The 27,382-nt window shown below is 43.5% G+C and overlaps 1 protein-coding gene across 1 annotated transcript in view; it reads right to left on the reverse strand.

Moving 5' to 3' along the window:
• Positions 1-668: 668 nt before the first annotated feature.
• LOC138265672 (serotransferrin-A-like) overlaps positions 669-27,382 on the reverse strand; it is a 79,618-nt gene continuing 52,904 nt past the window's right edge. Inside the window, exons 12-17 of the mRNA XM_069213587.1 lie at positions 26,334-26,483; positions 18,482-18,629; positions 11,036-11,100; positions 7,272-7,456; positions 1,470-1,665; positions 669-886 (exon numbers count right to left, since the gene is read on the reverse strand). Of these exons, the coding sequence (XP_069069688.1) occupies positions 849-886; positions 1,470-1,665; positions 7,272-7,456; positions 11,036-11,100; positions 18,482-18,629; positions 26,334-26,483 (782 nt within the window). The 3' untranslated portion in view covers positions 669-848. The remainder of the gene's footprint in view (positions 887-1,469; positions 1,666-7,271; positions 7,457-11,035; positions 11,101-18,481; positions 18,630-26,333; positions 26,484-27,382) is intronic.

Here is a 27,382-nt window from a genome sequence, read left to right on the forward strand (position 1 = left end):
CTTCTTCCTCCACAGAAGCCATGGAAGAACACACTCATGGTCGTGAAAACAGAAATTAAATATTCTGTGATACAGGGCTGCGTCCTTGTGATGCAGACCCATAGCAGAGAGAAAAATGCATTGACAGGAACTGCCATCACAGCAGTTCCTGGCAATGCTTTTAAAAATGACTGCCTGCCTGGCAGTCATTTATTATTTGGGCAGGCAGACATTTCACCAGGGAAATGGAGTAATTTACTCCGTTGCCCTGACGGACCCATGGGCCGTCCACTAGGATTTAAATCACACCCAAAGTAAGCTGAAAGGTATGGTAAAAGGGTGGTCTGACAGCCATGTTCATAGAGTGTCTGAACAGTTAAGTAACGAGAACCACTTGACAAATGTGTGAAAAGAGTGGCAAAGTAGCTTTGTGGAAATCACCAGAATGCTGTTGACTTACCAGACAACTACGTAACAAGAGAGACTTGACAGCCTCCAGATCAGTCTTGTTGCACCAGTTCAGGCTCACTCAAGTCACATTGGTGTCACATCTGGCCCAGAAATGCCACAGTAACTTCACATTTTGTACAGAAAGATTGTTCAAAGTGTTGAAAAGAGTTCTCTAGCCGACAAAAAATTCAGTTCCTTACTGGCAGAAAAGGGTGAAAGAAAGGAACACACTCCACTGGTTGATTGTGATCGTTTATTAGTGCACATGAAGACAACACACAGATAGAAATGGTGATTCAGACAGCCCCAGTCACGCCTTCGAGGTCACGCTTGCCAGATGAAAGAGGGGCCAGTACATTGAAGGTCAGGTTAGTGAGAAGATTGTGATCTTGGGTAGTGTGGCTCTTGGACCTTTGGGTTTAGGAGCAGCTATGAAAGGTACACGCAGAGATGAGATCTACAAGAGAGAGATACAATGCAGTTATCTGAAGCTGTCGCCATGCACAGTGCTGAAAAATTATCAAATCCGGGAACAGCAAGTTCATTACATGCTTGACTGACTGACTGTTTGTGCCCCACCTAAATGACTCGCTCTAAATCATCTGGTACCCAATTCTTGAGACAAACCGGGAGACAAGACCTTTCTGTCATTAAGTGCCACCTGTGAATTTTCCTGCCCTGTCACCACAGCTCAGAAATTATGTATGTCATAGAGAATGGTGGTTCAGCAAGCCATGGGAGGGGAGGGGCTCAAAATGTGTGGGGCTGTTGCATTAGGTACAGGACCGTCCTGGTGTCTGAAAGCAAAAGTGAATTTCCTAAGGTGAAAAGGTATCACCAGGTGAGTTGTCTGAAATGAGGGGGTGATCATTGAGTAAGTTTCCTGACTTGGGTGGGAGGTGCCGTGAGGTAGGGGGTCTGTAATCTTAATGGTTAACTTGAGACAAAACAAGGAGAGCTCCATGAAGCCATAAGGAAGTTAACAGATGCAACAGACCTATAGGGGAGACGCCTCCGGTAAGAGCAATCATTGTAGTTACCTGAGCCTGGGGAGCAGTCCTTTATACTAGCAATCGCACGGTGATAATCAGCTCCTAGGAAGGACTCTGTAGAGGTTTCAGTGGGCACTGGGAGGAGGCACTGGGTTGAATCCTTGAATATCAGGTCTTTGCCATCCTTGTTAGGCCCAAACATCTGGAACATGTCATTTTCTACTCCATCACGTCCATACAAACTCTGTACGAGATCAGAAAGTTTCAGTTACAGGGTGTTTCAAAAAGACCAACATCAAGCTAGCAGCAGCTGGCAGGCTTTTGGCTGGTGTACCAGCGACACATTCCACCAAAGGTTTCTAAATGGCCTGAGATATAGAGTGAGGTTGATTTATCTTTGATTGGCACAGTGTTGCATGCTATCCAATCTTTCTTTTGCATGCCCTTTATTTCCATGCACCCCACCTTCCTAAACTACATAAGCGGATAAGAACACAGAAGCTAAGAAGATCAACATGGGAAGGAGGGTAAATCCTACAAAGCTTTTACTACGTTCGTCTTCCCCCCTTGTTCACTTCAGTCATGGCTTCCTAGTATGCCCAAGTTCCATTCATTTGAAAGTACATGTTGTCACCTGCTATTTCATGGGTCCCATACCCCTCCCTCTTCATAAACATACAGAAAACAGTTGCCTTACCATCTTTAAATACCTCCCTTCCGTTACCTTGATCCCCACACTATGGTGTGCTTCCGCACCAGAGAGTGCACACAATGCAAAGACCCTTTGAAGGCTGTAGGAGGAGCGCAGAGCACAGCAACAGTCATGAACAGGCCTCTCAGTCCCTGAGAGAGAGCCCTTAATGAATAGTTGATGGTCATGGGGTGTCTAGACCTGTGTCAAATGCCGGATTAGCCTTGGTCATGATTAAAAAATTAGCACAAGGCTAGAACAGAAAGATCCCCACACACACGTTTTGCAGGTATGCAAGGCCTACCACAGTTTGGGGCTTTCCTTATTTAGCATTCAACCTGTTAGAAATGGAGTCTCTAGTTGGCAGTCAGTTTACACCCTGTCCAAGTAGGAACCCTCACTCTAGCCAGGGTAAGGGAGGTACACAGCTCAGATAACCCCTGCTCACTCCCTTGGTAGCTTGACATAGGCAGTCAGGCTTCTCTCAGGGGCAATGTGGAAAGTATTTGCACAACACACATAGTAACACAGTGAAAACACCACAAAATGACTCCACACTGGTTTTGAAAAATAGCCAATATTCATCTAAATCAAACAAGACTAAAACAACAAGAATCCAACGTACAAAAGCAAAGATTTGATTTTTTTCAAAGTAAAAAGAGTCTTGATCCATAGAAATCAATGGATGCATTGCTTTAGCACAAAGTACCTGATATGCATAAAAAAATAAAGCTGCACGGGTGGGCGAGCATTGGAAAACCAAGCGATGCGTTGATTCCTTACTCGCAAGTAAGGTCATGCGTTGATCCTCTTTCCGAGATGTGTCAATTTCTGGACAAGCAGCTTTGGGTCCATGCTGTGGTGTTGACGATTTTGATGCCCAGGGATAAGATTTTGATGCCCAGGGATTTTTACCCCAGTGAAGAATCCACGCTGAGCTGGTGATGCGTTGATTTCACTGGCGTTGCGTTGATTTTTCAGCCACAGTGTAGGCCCTGCCTCGATTTTTCTGCTGCTTGGCTTTGGTGCGTGGATTTTCACTCTTTTTCTGCCAGCATCTCCTTCCAGGGGCCCAGGGACTGGATGTGACACCACTTGGTAAGTCAGGGCATCTCAGCAAGAGAGACCAGGTGCTGGCAGATGAAGTCTTTGATGTCGCTGGGACTTCTTAACAAGAGGCAAGCTTAGTCCAAGCCAGCGGAGAAACTTCACAAGCATCATACACAAAAAAAGTCCAGTTTTTGTTCTCTCTCAGGCAGAAGCACCAACTGCAGGCCAACCCAGCAAAGCACTCACAGGAAAGGGGCAGTACTCCTCCTCACAGCTCTTCAGCTCTTTTCCTAGGCAGAGGTTCCTCTTGATCCAGACGTGTTCTAAAAATCTGGGGTTTTGGTTCCACTACTTATACTCATTACTGCCTTTGAAGTAGGCAAACGTCAAAGGAAAGTCATTAGAAATGCACAAGACACTGCCTCTTCCTTGCCTTGCCCCCAGACACACACTAGGGGGATGGAGACTGTATTGTGATAGATAGGCACAGCCCTTTCAAGTGAAGGTGTCAGCTCCTCCCTCCCGCTCTAGCCCAGGAGGATTCATTAGGAAATGCAGGACACACCTCAGCTACCTTTGTGTTACTGTCTAGAGGAAATTCACAAACAGCCCAACTGTCAGTCTGACCCAGACGTGTACTCAGTAGCCAAGCAGAGGCACAGAATTGTTATGCAATAAAATGCCCACTTTCTAAAAGAGGCATTTTCAAACAGACAATCTAAAAAACAACTTTACCAAAATATGTATTTTTAAATTATGAGCTCAGAGACCCCAATCTCCATATCTCTATCTGGTCCCAATGGGAAACTACACTTAAAAGACATATAAAGGCAATCCCTATGTTAATCTATAGGAGAGATAGGCCTTGCATTAGTGAAAAATGACTTTGGCAGTATTTCACAATCAGGACATGTAAAACACACCAGTACATGTCATACCTTTTAAATGCACTACACCCTGACAATAGGGCTACTTAGGGGCTACCTTAGGCATGACTTACATATAGTAAAAGTTAAGGTTTGGGCCTGGAAAGTGGGCACACTTGCCATGTCGAATTGGCAGTTTACAACTGCACAAACAGACACTGCAGTTGGCAGGTCTAAGACATGATTACAGGGCTGCTTATGTGGTTGGCATAATCATTGCTGTAGGCACACTAGAAGCACTTGATTTACAGGCCCTGGTCACCTCTAGTGTACTTTACTAGGGACGTACTAGTAAATCAAATATACCAATCAGGAATAACCAATCATAATCACAATTAACACAGAGAGCACTTGCACCTTAGCACTGGTCAGCAGTAGTAAAGTGCCCAGAGTACCCAAAACCAGCAAAAACGAAATCCAGCACACAGTCACAAATACAGAAAGCAGAGGCCAAAAGATGGGGAAACCAACCCAAAGATGCCAGGTCTAACACAACCCAAGATCCTGTGTAATGGAGGTGAGCTTAATGAGCAGACTCCTTTTAAAGGTTCTGCAACTAAAAGTACGTAACAGGGACAATGACTTCCTGTCTCGCTGGAACACAGAGGCGAAAAGCTGCTCTCTGTCATCTAAAACAACTGCTTCCCATAAAGAAGTATGAAGAGTATGCACCGGACGCGTGGGGTTTGGGAGGTTTGCTGGGGGTTTACGTGTAGCATTATACATGCTGCAATACTCACTGTAGGCATCAATTCATCCTTGTTTTAGCATGGTAGTCGAGTCTCTCGTTTGCCTTAGGTCTTGACAAATGAAGCACATACATCTGCTCCCCCTATTTCCCTGTCCGTCAATCAAAATGGAGTCTTCAGACCTAATTAAACAAATATGTCTGATGATCCAAATTCCATATTTCTACACAGGACTTGAAGCTGGTAGTTAGGAAAAGCTCATTACGTATTTAAACACAACGTGGGTCCGTTTAGTGTTGCCCCTCTGGCTGGCTGCCCTTCTGGTTGCCCTTCTGATCCTTTTTCCTCACATTGTGTATTGACTCCAAGCCCTTCAAAAGACTAATGATAGCTCGATTCTCAGTAAGCAAACATACATATCTGTCGTCTCGGTGAATTTACCATTATTGGCATGAATTTTTTAAATTAATATAACAATACAACACAAAGGGTAAGATAACTATTCAAAACAGAAACCATTCTGCTAGTGATTTGAATTTGCAGTCCTCAGTGGGATAGACATCCAGTCACTGCATTTTAGGATCAGTTAAACCACGACTGATCACTTGTATTAATCCAGCACAAGGGTGGCACTGATCTCTTTAAAATAAGGTTCTATCTTTACACATGCGCCGTTGTACCTGCTTCATTCAGACAGTGAAATGATTACCTTCTAAGCACCACTACTGAACACCCGAGGACCATGAGCTTAAGTCCTGGATCAATTTATTTCAAAGGAGATTCGGAAATGAACATGTTTGGTGGATTACAGAAATGTAAGAAAACACACTGTGCTTCTATCCCGTTGGATATACTCATAACGGTGAGAAATTAAGATCCCTGGATAGGCACCTGCGCACAAGACTTACATTGTTTACATTCATTCCCATGCGCAAACTGAAAAACAAAACTGAATTTTGCATTTAAGGGGCGAGGGTAAGGGGCTTCATGGTAGTCCATGTATTCATCAGCATACCCTGTACGATTCCTTGAGTGAAATGTTGAAGCCAGAATCCCCCACTTCTGTCTTAGAAAGTTGTTAGCCTTGCTACATTCAATTTCCAATATATTCCTTAAATGTGCCATGTTGTGAAATTCAGAAAATCAAAGCAGAAGTATTTTTACATTGATGGTGCAGAATAATTAAATATAAAACATCTATAAGAAAGCATTTTGTTATGCTCTAACCAGAAGGTAAGGTACCAGTCAAAATCATTAGAAGGAAATAATCAAGTTGTGAAATTTTGGATCGGTTGACAATGATTTTAAAGTAGAGTGTTTCGAAACATTTAATACTGAAGCTACGAAGGGGTGGGACTGTCTATTCCACAAACCACATGACCGTAAAGGTAACAAACAATAAAGTAGTGAACTTATACATCTTGCATGATGAAGGTGAAAGAGATTTTGTGTGAGACTTGGGGCCAGATGTACCATTTTATAAAATTGCGATTCCCTGCGAATCGCAATTACGGAATCCTTATTAATATGTATGAAACTCATGGAGTTTCATTTTGTGTTTCCTAATGGGTCGCAAAGTGACCTCCCTCATTATTATTCATGAGGTTGGTCACAATTTGCGACCCGTTAGGAAACGCTAAAGTTACAGGGATGGTGACCAGCTGGCATACCTCTTTGATTCGGTATTAGGAAGGGACGCCCTTGACACGCCCTTCCTAATACCGAATCGGTATGTAGACAATGAACCGCAAATTGGAATTCATACATACCAAAATGCATTTTTGCTGTCGAAACGAGCCAATCAGGTCATTTGCGACCACACAAATGCATGATACATCTGGCCCTCAGATCATTGAATGACTGATAGTAAGGGTTTACTGGGCTTCAAGAGCACTGGTGGCCTGCATGTTCATGGGAGCATGTGCATGCACACACCCACATACATGCACGCTTTCCCTTTCTCTTTCTCTCTCTCTCTCCCCCTTGACATCCCTGGAATATTCTGCTATATCCCCTCCTCTATGCTAACCGATCATTACAGCGTCTCCACTGCATTATGTGGCATATTACATCATTTTAAGGAAATTAGCTCGGAGCTGAGGCCATTTAGAACCAGCCGCTAAAGAATAGTAAGCCTGGAAGGAAATAAGCTTGTGAATAGAAGAAGGAAGTTTCCAAATATCAATACTCCTCCTCTCTCAACAAAGGAGGCAATGTCCCAGGTGTCGAACTAGAAAAATCCCACAACCCTTGCCTATCCATACAGAGTGAAGAGGGAACACAGATCTTTTATGTTACAATGATTCAGTGCACCAACATTTTCCACCCCACAATTTTCATCTTCTCAGGATGTGTTATGTGTTCATTAATCAATTTCTGGACAGGAGCTTTGCTTGAAATCTCTTCTGCAGCCAATCCATACGTCTTTTCTTCCTGCCATGGGTTTCCAAAGGCTTCCTAAAGTCTGATAATTGATCATATCCCTGTAACTCACCTGTTGATTCAGGAGAGCCTGCAGCACCTGTGCTCTTTTCTCGGGCAGGGTCATGACTGCATGTGCAGGAACCTGACCTAGGTTGCACTCTTGGTACTTAGATGGTGGGGCTCGACTTCCATCCAGGCACAGCAGTTCAAAATCAGATGATTTCAGATCCTTCGCCCAACCAGCAGGATTGGCACCTGGTAATCAAAGTGATAAAAATATATACATTTCCATCACTACAAACCTTATTCTTGGTACCGTACAATAAAAAAAGTATGCTTAATGTAATCTTGAAACAGCATGGAGACAATTACGAATTCCCACAGCACAACATAGTGTCTAAGTCACAAAGAGCCTGTTCGAGAATGGTACATTTGTTCACAAGTGTATGCTTAGGTCTGATTTTATCGTTTTCTGCCTGCCAGGAATTCACACAGGGTTTCCTATCATTGGTAAACTCAAATCCCACTCAAGGGATGAAAAGTCAGTGTTTCAAGGTGTGGTATGCCTTAGAAGTTTTGTATGTCCACAAACGGACTCCTAAAATCATTTCCCTCCTCTCTTTACTCAGCAAATGGTTGTAAATTTATATTAGTTAATATCAGGGGTGACTACCCTTCCATGATGGGAAAGGGAATGGGTCACCCCCAGATTTGTGGAGGTAAAGGAAAAAGTGTTTCTTCAAGGGGAAATATATTTTTCACATTCGCAAAATTGCAATTGCATAGCGGATTCTATTCTTTCTATGTGGACTTGTCTGATATGGAGAAATCTTCACAGCATCAGCTAATAATCCCAGGAGCATGTCTGGAAACCAGCAACTGGCACAGCTTTCCATTCGTACTCCAGAGAATGTTGATGAAAAGGGAAGGTACATCCAGGCAGATGAAGGGATTTCCACCTTACTTGTTTTGTGAATCAGGTCCGACGAATATGCAGAATCTCATGCTGAATCAAACAAATTAGCTGGAGATTGAGATAGCAATTAAAACTGTAACCCTTATAAACAAATCTTCAAACACCAGACACCGCACCTGCTTCTATAGCTGACTGTGTATATGTGCAGTTCCCTATAAACAAACTGCAATTGAAAAAAACTGTTGGCATAGCCAAAAAGCACAGCTTGCACTTCGAATTATAAGTCAGACCCATTCATTGTCTTTGCCCATGCTTGTTAGCAGCACCTCAGTGAGAGGATGAGAAGGTGCTGTCGTTCTCCCTGAGCAGGAGCAGCAACCTGAATGGTATTATTCATCCTGCCACCAGGTCTCATGAAATGCAGCAGCGGCCCTTCTGGATGCGCGAGAGTCTGACCCATGATGCATGTCTGAAGTCTTGTGCGAAAACGTGCTTTGGTGCTGATCTCAGAAGATTTTAGCCATCTTGAGGTCAAATTGTCCTGATCTGAAAAAGAGCATGTCAGTGTGGTGCCTATCTATAGCAAAGCTCAACTTGAGCTCTCACAAAAGCATCTACAATGACTGCTACAGTACAAATGCATGTCATTTTTAATGCCCGCGATTAGTGGTATATATTTATTAAAGTTGCTTATTTTTTTTTAAGTTAAGCCATTTTCTATGGTAACCAATGAAGTTTCCTGAGGACAGGACAAACGCTAACGGCACTACATGTACATTATAATGTACATTAGTGATGCAATGAAGAAAACAATACTAGTAGCTTTGCGACACTCAAATCCGTTTACATTATTGAATTAGTGAACGTTAACGCTTAGCTTTGCAGAGATGTTATCTGGGATTCAGTATTAACACTGGAATCAGTCATTGAGTATGATAAAAAAAACACCCACGAAGTAACTCTCAAAAGTATAATTTGGAGATGTGTGCTGACAGTTGTTTTCGGAATTTCAAGCGTTTTTGCCAAATTCTCTTGCAAATTTGAAGGTTTGGCACCTTACTTAATATTTATACTATGAGTAGCTTTGATTCACAGGATTGATTTTTTAAAATGTATTCTTTCGGTGTTCCCCCTCCCTTAGAGCAAAGGCCGATTTTGAGACTGTTTGTTGCAGGTGGGCTTTTTGGGCTGGTTTTTGATTTAATCAGTGCAAACCTTGCCATGTGCTTCTAAGTACTGAAGGCAGCAGGGCCTGCGTTAGCGCTGGTGGCAGCAGGTCCGACAGTCTTGGTTGGGGCGCCCTGTGGACCTTCTTCCCCGTGGATTCCCACACTACTTCCCAGTAAGGGTGGCCCTCATCTTTCCATAGTCACCATCTCAAATGTATTTCGTTTCTTTTTTTCATTTTTCATCTCAATGTATCAATGTATTCTATAAGAGTGCTTTACGTCACACACATGTGTTATATACAGACAATGCATTATACAAGTGTGTTAATCAGTGTCTAGGAAATGTTAGATAAGGCAATGAGGTCTACATGGTCTAGGTGTACAGGCCATTATTACTAGTAAGCATTATGGGGGTCATTCTGACTTTGACGGGCGGCGGAGGCCGCCCGCCAAAGTCCCGCCGTCAGAATACAGCTGCGCGGTCAAAAGACCGCCGCAGTGATTCTGAGTTTCCCGCTGGGCGGGCGGGTGACCGCCAGAAGGCCGCCCGCCCGCCCAGCGGGAAACCCCCTTCCACGAGGATGCCGTCTCCGAATGGAGCCGGCGGAGTGGAAAGGGTGCGACGGGTGCAGTTGCACCCGTCGCGATTTTCAGTGTCTGCTATGCAGACACTGAAAATCTTGGTGGGGCACTGTTAGGGGGCCCCTGCAGTGCCCATGCCATTGGCATGGGCACTGCAGGGGCCCACAGGTGCCCCACGACACTCGTTACCGCCAGCCAGGTTCTGGCGGTCAAAACCGCCAGAACCAGGCTGGCGGTAAGGGGGTCGGAATCCCCATGGCGGCGCTGCCTGCAGCGCCGCCATGGAGGATTCCTCAGGCCAGGGGAAAACCGTTGGGAAACCGCCGGTTTCCCTTTTCTGACCGCGGCTTTACCGCCGCGGTCAGAATTGGCCTGGATGCACCGCCAGCCTGTTGGCGGTGCATCCGCGCTCCCCGGCCCTGGCGGTCCATGACCGCCAGGGTCGGAATGACCCCCTATATGTTGAGTGCTTGTTATGGAGAAATTTGAACACAATGTAAAACAGCGCCCTTGCTGCAGCTGTCTCTACTAATAAGAATGTATTACTAACCAAAGGAACCCCTTAGCAACCTTGGAATATTAATAGATTAAGTATAAACAATGGCTTGCTATTAGGAAACAGCTTTTTAATACTGGTTCAGGGTTCACCCAGCTATAAGTCGGAGGATTGCAACTTATAAACTGCAAGTAAGAAAAGTAGTACCCCTCCCAGTTTTCTCCATACTGTACAAACCTATGATCTGAACTTTACACTTTAAACCTCTGTGCTAATTTATGATGAGTCAAAAATGCCATAAGACAAAACACAGATCTCTCCCTCAAATACATTAATAAACAGAGTTATCTTGCCATTATTATTATCCCGTGAAATTTGATCAGCACACAAAGATCTATGGAGGCTGTTTTTGTCTCACTTATTGCTCTGTCCTCGCATCCCCTCAGGGCATAAATGTTGCCCTCTCAAGCTTGGTTCCTCGTGCAGCGGCACTGGTCATATCACCCTAAAGTGGGAACTCAAAGGAAAGGAAATGCCATGTCTTTTAGCCCACTTTCTCCCTAAATCGGAAACCAAATTAGTGTTAGAGAAGGATAATTTTCTCTCTAAATCGGAAACCAAATTACGGTTAGGGAAGGATAAAACGTTTCCTCTTGGAATTCATAACTTACCATCTGCGTTTTCACTGATAGTGGTGTGCTTCATAAAACCAACATCTCCTGCCTCCACCAGGCACCTATGGAGGAAAAGTGGTGGCATTTTTAGCATTCTGGACACTCGAGTGTACACAAAACACGTGATCAGATAGAAGAAAAGCAATGTGGTTGGAAAAAAGTAGCTGTACTAGTTACATCTGAGGCTTCGCCTTACGTAGCCCCATTTATTCATCTCCATCTATTGCCTCTCTACAATATGCAGTCCTCCCCCCATTTGTAGCCTTCTCAAAACTAGGAAACCTATTTTATATTTCTTTATTCCCAATAATTAATAAAGTTCTAAACACCTATCCACCGTGGGCCTTATTACAGAAGGTGTAACAGAACATAATACACGTTTGCACCTACTTTTGTGACCCTGACGCACTTTGGTACTGCACAGGAACCACAGACCCTTGTGTGACCTTTGCTGAAATATGAATCATGTCAGTGGGCATGATGTCAAGTGAATGTTCCATCGTTTTATTGAAGCTTACCCCCATGCAAATGCAATCCTGCACCATGTTGTAGATGTAGAAACAATGGCAAATAAATGATTACGTGGTGCACTGATTGTGCACTATAGGAGTTGGTGCAATGAGGAAGGTTTCACAGGGGTACTAGGAACCCCTCTCCTCGCAGTCATCTCTCTACAAACGGAGGCCAAATGCACCACCTGCACTGAAAGGCAGACTAGCAGTTCCTAACATCTGACCTTCCTTTCACTAAGTGCTGTTCACAGTGTAGGCCTGACTTTGTGTCTGAACTACAGCACATTTCCTGTAACCACTGCACAGTCACGATCTGTGTCAAGCTAACTCATTTAAGAGTGAACTATGGGGCAGATCAGGAAAGTGAACCCTATCTGTAGTATACCCCCTCTCTCTACTCAAAATGTTATAATAGAGATTAGTCTCAAAGTTAACCTGGTATGGATGCCACAAACTTGAAATTGTTAGAGGAGTTAGTAACTTTTCATCCACTCACCTACTGTAAGCATAATAAATATTTATATGGAAGTAAGGATTGGTCAAAGAAACTGAACCTGTAGGGGCCAAGTATTCCTTTGTGATTTCTTTGTGTCTGCTGAGTATACATTGGCAATTTGATGTGACCGCATAGCACTGTGCGATATACTGAGTATGTGTTTCCTTGTGGTTGTTGGGTTTCCTGGAGTTTAACTGGCAACATTCTGTCACCATGCTTCAATGTTCGGATGTCCATTACCCTGTGCCTGTATCTTGTTATCCATATGTACTGTTCTTCTTTTCCTTAGTGTTTGTCTCTCGGTCCCTTTGTCTCATTGTTTTGTTGTGACTACCTGTGTTGTGTCTATATTCTGCATCCTAATGCCCATTTCCACTTGTCACAGTGCCCCTGTCTTCCTTTCCACATGGCCACTGTATGTGTTCATCTGTCCCACTATCCATTACTACTTCCAGTAAACCTGGCACCTGTTCCACTCTTTGTGATAATCTCTCTAATTGTCCCAGTGTGCATTTTCCACCTATTTCAATTCCTGTGATGCGCCGCCTATATCTATATCCTCCTTTTCCAGGTCTATGACTCTCTGACCTAGATTTCAACTCTCTCTATCCTTACGTTTCCTCTTTGTGTGCTAATCATGTCGTTATCTCTCCTTTGGGGAAGTTTGATTGAGGTCGCGGACCCTCTTTGAGCGTTCTCGTCCTCGTGCCTCCAAGTTTTATTTCATAACATCGACGTACGCTCACACCTCACTGGAGTGAACGCACATACTGATATCTTTTATCATGCCCTCAGACTTCCCCTGGCGATCCTCGGTCTCTGGCAACCCATGCAATTCTTCTAGGCAACCCGCTTTGCGTGGATCTGGAAGCGGAAAGCTGGACGTTACTGTAGAGTAATCATCAATTTGAAGAAAAGCCCTCATTAACGTCTGTACGCGTGCATTACGTGACACACATCTGCTACCGTTTTCAGAGTTTGTGATTCTTTTTTATGATGTCTGAACATTCTGAGGATAGATTAGAAGGAAAACTTGCGGAAATGTTAAGCAGAGCTGTGGCTAGATTGAATGTGTTGCTAGCTGACTCCATTGATAGTTGATTTGAGGAGCTAATCAAGAAACAGAAATTGGTCAAAATCCAAAAATAAAGACTTTCTGAGCCAGCAGGATATTCAGGCTGTGTGGGAAAGGTTAAACATTTAAAAAAAAAGAAAACCTCAGAGGTCGAGCTTATTTCAAAAAACAAAAAAGCTAAGATTGTCGAACGAAGTCCGGCAAATGGTGTAGATATTACTTTGACTTGTGCTTCAGGCACTGAGGATGGGCAAAATGAAGGCCCAAGTGTTCCAGAGTCACCAGTTGGTGATGAGGCCTCACATCAGGAAATTGTTGTACTCTTCGGAGTTTGAATCCGATGAGAAAGTGACTGAAATTAAAGATCACGGAACACTAGAGGAGGCAAATAAGGACTCAGAATCAAAAATGGGTATTCTGGAATCCCTGGGAGACTAAATGTTTTATCCTCTTTTCTAAAACATCCTGAATACATCTCTTTTTGGTTAAGAAGGGAAATACCAAAAGACGTAAGGTCTTGCATGAGACCTGAATGTCCACGTCTGTCTCCCTCTCTCTGATGAAGTCACTATGACTCCCAAATTAGACCCCAAGGTTGTCGCATTCATTATTAAAAATGGAAAGAACCCCAGAAAAGACCTTGACAGAGGCTTGAAATCCTGTCAGGATCGCCTCTTAGCTGTTATTGGACCCCTTACTAAAATGTTTGAAATGGCTGAAGAGGCCTATATTAACGAGAATTCTGTAGATTGTAAAGAGCTGCGCGAGTGGGCGCAGAGAGCTATTTGCCTATCAGGCAATGCAAATATGGCCCTATCAAGTGAAAGTAGGAAAAGCATTTTACTAAAAATTAACACAAAATTAGTCAAACTGGCAAATAAAGAAGGGGGTTCAGCTTCTCAAGGTCAATTATTTGGGAAAGATTTTATCAAGGATATGGCTAAATATGTTGGGTTATTTAATTCTATTGAGAAATCCCAGAAGGACATAAAAAAGGTGTTTGCTGATAGTATTTTTGGAAGGGCCAGGAGAACGAGGGGTCGGTTTCCCAGCTGAGGACATTTTTTTACAAGACTCTTTTTGCCACATGGAGCGAAATACTCCCAGTCTAACTTTGGATAATTTCAAGGATTTTACCCTCAAAGACAGAGGTTTTGTTGCGGTGGCGGACCCTCTAGAGGAGATAGGAGGCATAGAGGAGCTTCATCAGGTAAGTGCCACTTCAGACCTTTTAGATACACATCTAAAATGTGGGAGGAAGGCTGGCCCAATTTTGTGGAAACTGGAAGCTGGTTGCTCTGATTTCTGGGTTCTAGATACCGTCAAGGAGTTCTCACTACAATTTACGGGTTCCCGAATTCAAATGTGAAAAACACAAGAAATGTATTTTCAGTGAAAGACAGAGAAATGGTTACCCAAGAGGTATAGGATTTGTTGGCAAGAGGCACCATAGAGGAGGTAAAAAATGGTATAAGAGGCTTAGGGCCATATGTACGAACACATTTTCCCATAGACACAGAATGGGCAAAACTGCTTGCTACATCTGGCCCTTAATCAGCAATATCTTTCTGGTTGAGAAAAACGACATGCGATTAGTGATAAATTCGAAAGATCTAAACAAGTGGGTGGAATATCGCCATTTCAAAATGGAGGAGATCCACCTGCTAACAGGTGTACTGAGAAACGGAGAGTGGTTAACGAGGTTAGACCTCACAGATGCTTATTTAACAGTACCAATTTGGGAACCTCGCTGGAAATTCCTACAATTTCTGTGGATGGGGAATCTACGGCAGTTCAAAAGTCTCACCTTCGGCCTTTCATCGGCATGTTGGTGCTTTATAAAAGTACTTTGCCCCGTAGCAGCTTAAGACGTGTAAGATTAATTATTTACCTAGACGATATTCTTATTATGGGTCAAGAAAAGGTGGTAGTTTCACACCACACAAGGATGACAATGGATTTGCTAGAGTTACTAGGTTATGTGATAAACAGGAAGAAATCCTCCTTAATTTCAAGCCAGGAAACTAAATTTTTAGGCTTCCTTATAAGCACAGTACAAGCAGAATTGAAACTTTCAAGGGAGAAGTTTAAGAAGTTGCAAAAGGAGTTGAGGAAGGCTTTAGGGATGAATGCAATGCCGTTGAGGGTCCTAGCAAGGATTTTAGGTCTGTTATCATCTACAAACCAGGCTATATTCCAGTCTCTATATTATCAAGCCTTTCAGAGACTAAAAATGAGAAGTTTACGGATAAGTGGGTCTTACTCTCAAATGATTCATTTTAATCAGGAGTCAAGGAAGGAAGTAAAATGGTGGCTGAGGAATGCAGAAGCATGGAATGGCAGGGCTATTTTCAGGGAGGCCCCGGAGATTGTGATAGAATCGGATGAGAGCTTAGAAGGCTGGGGAGCGACATGCGGGAATTTGTTCACTGGTGGACGTTGGACGAGTCAAGAAAGATGCATGTCAACTGTCTAGAGTTGTTAGCAGGTTATTTTGCTGTTCAATCCTTTACTCAGGGCATGATGAAGTGTTGCGTGATGCTCCACATGGACAGTATCTCTGCAGTGTTGTATGTCAACAAGATGAGGCCCCTCATTAAAAAAGCCTAGCAGATTTGGCAAAAGGTTTTTGGGAATATTGTTTGAGGAATGGAATCTCATTTGTGGCAGAGCATATCCCTGGTCTATTCATTGGTGTTGCAGATTGGTTTCCCACGAATTTCAGAGGCTCCAGCAATTGGGGGTTGAACAGGAAGGTTTTTCTAGGAATTAAGAAGAAATGGGGCCTTTTAGTGTAGACCTATTTGCAGACAGATTGAACACCCAGTTAGAAACCTTTTTCAGTTGGAGACCGGACCCAGACTCATGGGGAGTGGATGCCTTCCTACAAGATTGGAGGGATTTGACACCTTCGGGGTCAAAAAGGCCATCCTCCAAAGTCCTGTGGTCAGGTTATCACCAGTGCGGTCCCCTTCCTCTGGGCCCAATTATGAGTTTCCTGCTGGGTGAGTGGGCGGAAACAGAGTTTCCGTCTGTTGGCCCAGGGGAAAACAGCCCACAACATTGATGTCGGCTGATAATTGAACCGGCTGCAATGTTGCGGTGCTTAGAGTGCACCAGCACCCGTCGTGCTTTTCACTTTCTGTACAGCAGACAGTGAAAAGCGTGACGGGGCTGGCCATGGGGACCCCTGCACTGCCCATGCGAGGTACATGGGAAGTGCAGTGGCCCCAGGCACCCCATCCCCACCAGCCTTTACATGGCGGGGCAACTGCCAAGTAAACGCCGGCAGAGAGGGGGGTCGTAATCCCCGGGGCAGCGCTGCCTTGGCAGATTGGAACCGCCAGCACTGCAAGGCCGTCAGGCGGCTGAAAAGTGGCAGTGCTGGTGGTCCAAACGTGGCGCAACCGCCATGGTCGTAAAGTGGCTGCCAGACTGCCACATTGGCGGCGGTCTGACCACCACTGCGGCCCTGGTGGTGGTGTTCTGAAGACCGCCAGGGTCATAATGACCGGCCTTATGTGTTTCCTCGACTTTGCAATACTACTGTGAGTTCTTCTGCACATACGCAGGTGCAAGGAGACGGTGGTAGTAGTAACACCGGTTTGGAGCTCCCAAGCTTGGTTTCCAATCATAATGGAAATGTGCAAATACTTACCTGTCCTTATCCTACCTTTCAGGGAATTAATTTCAGGGCCTGCAGGAGAGTTACACAGCTTGGTAGAGCAGGGGCTTCTACATTTTATGGCTTGGAAGATTTTAGGAAACATTGGGAAATGCCAGGACTTTTGACAGAGGCTGTTAGACTCACTTCAGAAGTATGCTCTTCAGTTAAAAAAGGCATATAGATTAGCTTGCCAGAAGTAGGTCTGTTGGTGTCTGCAACGATATTATGATCCGGGTCAACAGATATAGTTCACGTGGTAAATTATTTGAATTAGTTATTTAGTTCTGGACTCTCTTATAGAACAGTGAATGTATACAGATCAGCTATTTCCACTGGACACTGTTTGGTAAATAGTATCTTCGTCAGCCAGGATTTACTAACTAGGAAAGGTATGCGCAGTATGCAAGTTTTGAATCCTTCTACATCTAAACATTCTTCCTTATGGGATGTTAAACAGGTTCTACAAATTGTACTAAACTGGGGTGATAACAACACTTTGTCATTAAGACTGATCTCCTACAAGTTAATACTTTTGCTTTGCTTAGTGTCCTTTAGACGGACCTCACACATGAGAGTCCTAGATGGTACATCTAGGGCCTACCAACCTGAATGGGTCTGCTTCTATATTAAAAGGAGAACAAAAACGTCATCACAAACTATATTCTATCCGTATTTTCATTCAAATTAGAATCTGTGTGTGGTAAATTGTCTGAGAGAATATGAGGAGAACCGAGAGTTTGGGAAATAATGTCCCTCAACTGCTAATTTCTTAGAGACGGCCTCATAAAGTGGTCTCTCTCCCAACTTTGCCAAGATGGGTAAAGGAGCTGATGCGGTAAACAGGAGTGGATGTATCTAGATTTGGAGCTCACTCACTTAGAGGTGCTTTCGCGTCAAAGGCTTTTGTTATGGGAGAGGTTTGCAGGATATTTTACGAGCAGCAGATTGGTCGAAAAACAGTATGTTCAGAAATTGCTATACTAAACCTGTTGAGAATGTAATTGATAATGTATTGTCTGCACTTTAAACTTGCATAATGTTAGCCTCCGTGTCATGCCATCAAATGTAGATTTTACACAGCCTGGTGGGCAGAAATCTGGATTATATTAAATACACAGAGGCTAAGATTATTCCACCACTAAAGAGCTTTCCCTGACAGTTTACATTTTTTTCTCTTTCAGACTGCAACAATTTCAGATTTGGATCTTTGATGTGACAGAGTTAGAACACTCGGAGTTGAAATCCTGCTCTTCTATGTTTCCTTTTATCTTGTTTGTAGCCTTGAAGAAGAAGATGACGGTGTAATGCTGAATTTTATAGCTTATTAGAATGTTTTAAAGTTCCATGATCCTTCAATTGTTGCTGCTGTGAGCAGACAATAAAGGAAGATTTGCCTAATCGTAGCCACCGTTCCTTTAATAAAATCAATATTTTCTGCCCACCAGGCTGTGGGAAATCTATATTCTCCACTGCCACTCACACCTGCTCCCGGGACTGCCCTGTGCCACTATCAGTAAACAATGTTCACCTACCAATTATAGTGCAAACAAGCTGTTTACATAATATTCCTATCTCCACCCTTCACAGAGACAATGCGCTCTGATCAGGGAATACAAGTCTCATGTTCAGTATTATCCAATAGCATGAGCGAATGCTACCCGTCTGAATACTTTGATCAAACCTGTCCCTTTACCTTAAGGCACCGGAGTATCCATAATACAGTTCTTTGCTGTTGGCTTGGCACTTGCTTTCTTCTCCTTTGAGTCCAGGGTTTCCAACACAGAGGGCACAAAGTTTAGAGTTAGGATCAGCTCCAGGGGCACAGCTCTCACTGAACACGTCTGTTTAGAAAGCAAAACAAAACACATTGGCCACATCAGTCAATTTAATGTCAATCTAGGCTAAAATAGGCGTGGGAAAATTTGAATTAGGTTTTGAAATTCACAAATCTTGGTTACATAAAATGTAATTGGACTTTATGCAATTACGTGTCATTATTTACTACCTGCGCACAGGTTCAATCAGAAATCGGAGGGATATTTTCTGCTCAAACCTGTCTCCTGCTGCATCTTGCATGTTTCAATTTTGAGAGATATGTTCTCACGAGACATTTCTATGCAACATAATGGTAAACCAGATCATGCCATTCTCATGATTTCAGTAATTTTGTGAACAAAGATTTCACACAACTGTAGCTGAAACATTCTATAGAATGAGTAAAAAAAGGAGTTCCGAGGTGTTAGATTGTCTTTGGTAGGCAAAATCAACTCTGAATTATTTTCGTTATTTCTTGTGGTGGTTGAGTGGGCTTTTCTTTCATTGCCAGACTCTGAAGTAAATAAAAATACAACATGAATAAGATGACCATGGAACCAATTTGCCTAAATAACAGTGAAGTGACATAATCACTGAATCCTGCCTAAATTACATCCCCAGAGATAAGGTCCAATGAATTTGATACCTAGAGCTAAGGTACAGATTAACATTTGTTTTAAAATCTCTTTATTGGCATTTATGCCAAAAATGAAACAACAATTATTACGGTGTGCGGCAAGGACATTTGTGGTGCCACCTATAGAAGGTGGCGAGAGGTATGGTTGCACAATTCGGTTACAGGAACAACACTCCATGTTCTAGGAGAACTCGCCTCACCAGGTGCCAGGTAGCAGACTTCCAACTGATTGTATAGGCTCTGGGGAATGGGCTTAGGGTACCTGCTGTCGGAGATATGATAGGAACGGTTCCCATATTTCTCTGGGGGGTTACATAGGGGCATCCATTCCCAGAAGTGGGACCGCCGCTCCTGGCAAAATGTCATGTTGCAAAGCCTCACCTGAGTGGAAGGGGCAGGTTTCCGGCCCCAGTGTATGGCTACCCTGCTCTTGGATAGAAGTATCAACATGGTGGTGAGTCACCGAACGTCGGATGAAATGCCCTTGACTTAGCCCATTAAACGCACAAGTGGGCTGCAAGGGGATAAATGCCCAGTGATTGCATGGACTATCGAGTACACCTTTGGGCAAAGCCATGCAAGGTGTATGAAGGAGGTCTGAGGCGTGACAAATTGAAGGAACAGTTATGCAGGGGAGTCGTAGAGTCAGTGAAGGAATTTAAACAGAATTAGGCACAATTGATAGTTTGTAGACAGCACCAGGAGCTGACTGCAGCACTGTTGGTCAGTAATAGTGGGGTTTGTGTTGTCCTTGCATGCTGCACATGCTGCACATGCTGCCGGCATAGTGAGGGGTGATGAAGTCTGCATACTGGTGTAGAGGGGAGTTATCAGCTTGAACTGCGATGGGGAAGTAAGGATATGCTCCGGGGCGGGAGTGTAGAGGGAGGGAATGTGTCATGCATAGTTCAGCAATTGGATCTGAGTTGGTGGTAGAGTAGTGTATCCAGCATGGTAGGGGGCAGGGAGGCGACAGGGTCTGGGTCAGAATGAATTGATTGTCAGGATAGAGATCCGAAAATGTTACAATGTTGCAGTTTCGAGCCCTTGCCCTGGTGCCTCCATCTTGTAAAGGTAGTATGTGCTGGTTATTGCAGAGTGGGAAGAAAGGGACGTAGAGGCAAGGCATTTGGGTTTGCTTCCTCAGCCCCTCCCACACCCAATGCACCATCTCCACATGTCTATGTCTGCTCTCGGGGCCTTGTGCGGTGGAAAGGGGCCATGGAGTTGTGCGATTCTTTTTTATGGCAATATGAGGTTGGAATGGTGTAGGGTGTATCCAGTATTAAAAATAGAGGGCCTGAGGCACACAGGGTGTATAGTTTCATATCGGGTGCCCGAGTCCCCCACTGCTTAGCGGGAGAATAAGAAGTTCCAAATTCACTTGCGGCTGTTTGCCGGCCCATATTAGAGTTGTCATAGCTGGCCTCAAGCGTTGGAAGAATGCTGTGATCAGGAGGTTGGGGATGTTGAGAAACAGGTAAAGGAGCTTTGGGCAGTACCACCATCTTAGATAGAGCTGTTAGGCCTGCAAGGAATAGAGAAAGTTTAGTCCACAATGGCAGTCTCTCTTCTATCCAGTAAACAATACAGCTATAGTTGACTCACCAAATCTGAATGAGATCTCAGCTGAGCCAGATGCCAGATGCCTATATAACGCACTGAGTCCATAGCCCAGGTGATTGGGACTTAAGTTTTGAAAGGAATCATGCTGTCAGTGAAAAGGAACAGTATAGATTTGGACAAGGTCATCTGAATGCCCGATAGTCCACCAAAGTGTATCACTTTGGGTTTGATGGGGCCATGTTTCATGAAGATTACAAACATATAGGGTGATGTCATCTGCGTACATCCCCCTAGAGGTAACGCAGATACTACAATTCGTATGATGCTGTCTAAGGTGTGCGTCGGAGTTCCATGACCATCATGAACAAAATTGGCGATAGGGGCATCCCTGCCTTATACCTTGTGTAATCTGGAAAGGATAGACAGATCTAATTTCACAGGCGCAGGACCTAACAGGATGCGGGGTAAGTGCGACATTCCCACAGTCCATGGTTGAACATCACGAGAGACCAACCAATGGTCAATTCTAGACCAGGCAATATGGTATGCTGTGAAGTATTTACCCTCACATGCAGTAGCGTGTGTATGCCACCATATGTCTTGCAAGCAGTTGTCTTATATGATTGTTGCTAGAGCCTGCACCGTGCTGGGTTGGGGCCACCTAGATGCTCCTGATCTAGCCAACCCATTGTCCAAAGCCTCATTGAAGTTGCAGTCCTCATATCGCCGCTCCGGGATCCAGCCCTCGTTCAGGCTCCATAGCTCAGAAAAACGTTAGGATCATTCGAGTTAGGACCATAAACAGCTGCCAAAATCACAGGCTGCCTGCCACGATCACATAGTGGCACTCCGTGTTAGTAATTATATGCCCCACCTGCTGTGGGATCCCTTGGGCATTATTATAGCAACCCCTCTGGCATAATTAGAGTGAAGTGATACGTATGTCTCACTATACCAACAGGTAAGCAGCCCCAAAGCTGTCCTACATGTGAGGTGAAGATTGTGGAGGAAACAGATGCCTATTTTGTGAGATAGGCATTGGTTAGGGGGGCTCTTCCGCAGTCATTCAGCTCAAAGATGTTCCAGGTGAGACATGTTGTGGAAGTCATGATTGGAAGTGCGGGTGGTGTGCAAATAGCGAGTGTGACAATGTTGTGCCAGCGTCTCAAGGTGGAATGTTGTGCCATGATGACAGCAAAGAAAGGAAAGAAAACAACAACATCAAACCAACATGAGAAACATTCCCATCCCTCCTCACTCCCACTCCAAGGACTCCAAGGGCCATATATATGAACACATTTTCCCATAGACACAAAATGGGTAAAACCCTTTGATACATCTGGCCCCAACTCACTAACCTGAGTGAGAATATAACAACCTCCTCCCTTTCAACCAACCCACATGTAAGTCAAAAACACTTTTGGGAATCATCCCTGGAGGAGGATGGAAAGCCGGACGGACACCCCAGTCCAACGTGGCTGTGTGGCAGAAAGGGTTCAACCCTGGTAGGCTGCACAGAGCTGACAGAAGTGCCCAGATAGGCAGGTTACATTGTGACAGTTGTAGAGAGGGATAGGTATGCTGCTGACCCAAAGGTATCATCCACAACAGTGATCAAAGCAACACAGTAAGTGCAAAAAGGGAGAGTGAGCCTGGCATGGCACACTGCTCAGACAGGTATCAATCATTGTCGCAAGGGATCAGTTACAGGGTCGAGCAGAGTGTCTCCTGGTGGCTGTTTGTGGTTGATAAGGTACTGAATAACTTTATTCGGGGTTAGCAGGAGCTTTTGTGTGTCTTTGAGGCAGTCACAGATTTAGTTAGCCTTAGGAACACTTGTGAGAAACCCCTGTAGCTGCTTGAAATGTGCTTTTTGGTCTTGATCTAATGTATGTGGTACAGTAGTTCCAGCAAGAGGGTTTGATGTGTAAAAGTCACTGCTTTAAAGTATCTCTACGTTCATGTAACTAGTAGTTGCTGTCCAGTCTAGATCTAAGTTAGAAATTGCTAGTGAACTTACCATATTCTAAAGTCAAGATTTTGCAGAGGGTGAAATTTTTTCTAGTATTCTCAATTTAATAGTTTTAACATAAACTAAATTATACTCCTAAAAAGCAGGAATCCTAATGATGTAAACCATTTTAAGCCATAGGAGGCACAAATTTACTCTGATGTATTATGCCTGAATATTTATAGGTAAATGTACATATACTTTGAAGGGTTTATTGCTTATGACTATATAAATCAAACTGAGTTCTCAAATAGACGTCTGTTGATGACTGAGGGCCTAATTTAGATTTTGGCAATAACGGTCCCGCTATTGGTTTTCCAAATGAAAACTTGTCCGCTGCCTTGACTGTCCCACAGACGATAGCAAACATTTGCCCCACCGTCTCTGCCAAGAAACTCCTCCCGCATCAACAGCATCATAGCAAATAGTGGCAGTGGCGGGATCACCACCTTTACCACCAAGCAGATTTGGATGTGCCTTGCCCCCAAGCCAACTGTGGCACTCTGACCTCCACTCCTGAGTTGGCAGATTGGGGTGAAAATTAAGTAATAACCTATCTTTTTTCCTGCACCCACTTCTGTTTGAGTGGACACGACTGGACAAGACCTTCCATCGCTGCTACCACTGGCCCATAGAGAAAACATGACCCTCAGTGTACACTGTGTGGGCACTGTGACTGTGCTTGGGACCACTGAATTGATTTCACAGCAGTGAGACAGGCGCTGTGTCGATTCTGCAGATGTTGTTGGGGTTATCAGTCCTTTGTGTGAGGTCAAGCCCCTACCCTTTGAAGTGTAAGCTAAGGCCCCTTCACCCTTCCGGCCTAGGAAGACTCATCAGTATGCAGGTGAATGTAGATGCAGCTGAGTGTCCTGGGTTCATGGGTGTCTGGGTGGAATGCACAAGGGGAGTCAACCAGCACAAACCAGAAGTGGGTTGGAGACAGGCTGTAGGGTACAGAGAGCAGTAAGTGCAGAGAAATGCCTACTTTCTAAAAGTAGCATTTTTTTAAAATAGTAATGTTAAATCCAATTTCACCAGTAAGCAGGATTTATCGCTACCATTCCAACCATACCAAACATGAAAATGCCACTCCTTTCAGATCAGAAATTACCACTTAAAAGTATTTAAGAAAATTTCCAATGTGGGCCTATGAGAAGAGCAGGCTTCACCAAGGTGAAAAACGACTGTGGGAGTTTTTCACTACCAGGAAATGCAAAAATTACCCTGCCTTTTACTTACATAGCACCCTGTCCTAGGGGCTACTTTGGGCCTGCCTTAGGGATGACTGATATGTAATAAAAGGGGAGTTTAAGGCCTGGTAATTAGTTTTAAATGCCAAGTCGAAGTGGCAGTAAACTGCACACAAAGGCCCTGTAATGGTTAAGGGGCTACCTATGTGGGTGGTACAATCAATGCTGCCGACCCACCAGTAGCATTTAATTTAGAGGCCCTGGGCACATGTAGTGCGTGTTACTGGGGACTACAAGTAAAATAAACATGCCAATTGGGTATGAGCCAAGGTTACCATGTTCTAGGGACGGAGCGTTTGCACTTTAGCACTTTTGCTGCATAAATTAGATAACTTTGCAGCAGAATTTGGTCCTACATGTCGCATTATCCGAGTATCCCTTATGTTCATACAGTTTATCTAGAAACAACATTTTTTGTGAAATCTGCAAATTTTGCACATTATTTACCTGAGGTGAATGCTGTAAATCCATAATTATTTTTTAAATCTACACCCACAGAAGTGCATTAAATCCTTTGCCCTAACCATTGTCCAACAATTTATTCAGGAAATATGAAACTTAATGTTCTAATTGCAATCAATGTCTTGTGTTAGGTGAAATGTGATAACAGTTTTTCAAGATAACGATCACAAAATAAAAATGAGATATAAAAATAAATTAATGGGAAACATGTAATATGGTAATTTACCATCTTGGAGTTCTGTGACCTTTACAAATCAGTCAACCTGCATGATCTTGGTTTATGATGTTACCAGTTCCCCTATGTGGCAATATCGAACAGTGTTACACAGTTACCTGTATGTACACTCATGAATATACCTGAAACTGTCTAAATAAAATGCATCCTGTTTGGGTTACGCATGGCAGTTTTGTGAAGATGTGTTTTTGGAAGGACTAGGTGGTTTGGGGTGGGTGGAAATCAAGGGGAGGTCAAAAAAGTGACAGTTCCCTTTTGACCTCTCATAAGATTCTTCACTCTTGTCTGCAGAATAACTGTCTAAAAGCAATTACACCAAACACTATATGAAAGTATAACTTTACTCAGGAAGTGTCTATGCTTTGTTTGGTATAAATCTTTTAGTTTCTAAAAGAAAAAGAAATCTGTGTGTTGGGTAGACAGGAAGGGGTTACATTATAGCAGTATCTAGACCATTAATCAGGGGATTCGCCACGGATTTGCGAATCCAAAGAAAAAAATGAATACACGCCATTCAACTAAACTGTTTCTCCTATCGTCTCTTATGAATTTCTGATTCCACTGCGCACTAACTGGCTGTCCATCACAGTTGTGCTCGTTTTGATTCAACACAGCGCAGTGAACGCTGTGTTGGGAAAAGGAAAAATAAAAAGGGCATAAGGGGCAAAGTGGGCCTACCCTGCCTCTCAGGCCCATGTAGGGGAGTATCAAAGGGCCCCCTTTTAAATTAATATGAATAAAATGAATTCCATTGCAAGATTTTCGAATCCTATACTAGATTCATGAATCCAAGACCGGCGTTGGGTCTAAGACCTACCTGAGTTCTCAGGATTCATGAATCCAGATTTGTGAATCCTTATTTTATTATCATTTTTTTAATTTAGTGCATGACCACTACGCTTAGCTAACCACCCCCTGTGCATGTACTTTGGCCATGTGCAGCAGCGTTTGTCTCCCCAAAGATGGTAGAATGCAGGGCCTGGCTGCATACCAAATGCAATACATATGACCTCACAATATTTATATCAATTAACCACATCAGAAGCATCCTGTAATTAAATAACAGTACGTACTCAAACCAATAATTAATACAATATTCATTTCATCTCTTTCAAAGCGGTAAGGGTACAGTAATATGTAATCTCATCTGCAACATGTTTTACAACATTTACATCTGTCTCATCAAGGATGAGGACATGAGCATTTCATTTGGTGTGTGAGCTATGGTGTACAGCCCACTGTGCAGGTAGTGGATTGTGGTCCTAACCAAAACTTGCAAATCTTAGTGGTTAAGCAGTTTAAGTGTGTAACCATGCCAGCACTTAAGTAATTTTAAGTGAATCTCTGAATTTCTTGCACATACATTGAGTTTTTAAATCCAAAGCCATTGATAACTTTATCTTTAACCTTTGTGTTTTAATGATATATTAATTGCAGATATGAGAAAGGAAACTGCAAGTTTGTGTCATATTTTTGAACAATATTCTATAAGGGAATGTTGAGGCATGGATTGTTGTATATTTGGATGAGGACTGAAAATGAGCCACAGTGCAGAAGAATACCTACCAAATTTGCAGTCTTTCGAAAGATGACCCACTGGTACAATCCATCCGGCTGTTCTGTCCTTGCCTGTGTGGCATGACTTCTTGTTTTTCAGATTTTTCCAGTTAATGTCTGTGTCGCTTTTCTTCACAACTGCCACAGCGTAATATGTGCCTTCAGTGATGAAAAGAAACCTGTGTTTTAGTATGAGTGGAAAAAGCATTCCAGAACCACAGAAACATTGCCTACTTGGGTTATTAACAATTTAAATAATTCAGTTTGACATTGTTTGCAATGACTCTAATTTGAATGGGGCATGCGCAGAAACAGTCTCACCTCTAAATGTGCAATGCAAGTAATGGGTACTATATTTCAATGTTTTCAAGGCACAGAGTACTAAGGAGACTTTCACAAAAGGTTGTAGCAGCATCATATGAGCGAGCATCTTCGTCTGCAAAACTTTTCCAGAGGGTGTGGCAAGTGCTGCAATAGACCCTGAAGGAGCGGCAATATTAATGGCATTCGACTAATAGGAAGTGGTGCTTGTATGCATAAGATTAGATTATGCCAATCGTGGTAACCTGTCCTGTCCTAGCATCATGCCAAACCTCAGGCTGTTATCTCAGCTTCAAATGACAATTACTTTTGATGAGCCAGAAACTGCCTTCATCTTCTGGATAATGCATCATGGCACACCTACCACTTAATGTTTTATCATGAGACAGCCATACTCAGGAGACTTGCAAAATGAGTTCCCACACCTTAGTTGGTGGTGCCATGTCATAAGGACTCTCACATTATAATGAGACTTCTGGATTTGGGGTGGCAGCACCTCTGCGTTGTAGGTTAGTGAGTCACTCCCACACCAGTTGGCAGCTGTTGGCGCAACCCTCCCTGCTCTCTAGCAGCACCTCACCAAAACCCAAAGGTAAATTGTGGCAGCTTTGCACATGGAACTTTGAAGACCCTCAGGGAAATTGTGGTAAAAAAAGCCTTACCCTTTTCTCTGCACATACAAGTCTCTTACACACACAAAGGCAAGAAAAGAGATGCAGGGCAGTTTTCAATGCATT

Source organism: Pleurodeles waltl, chromosome 11, assembly GCF_031143425.1.
Source record: "Pleurodeles waltl isolate 20211129_DDA chromosome 11, aPleWal1.hap1.20221129, whole genome shotgun sequence".
Classification (NCBI taxonomy): Eukaryota; Metazoa; Chordata; class Amphibia; order Caudata; family Salamandridae; genus Pleurodeles; species Pleurodeles waltl.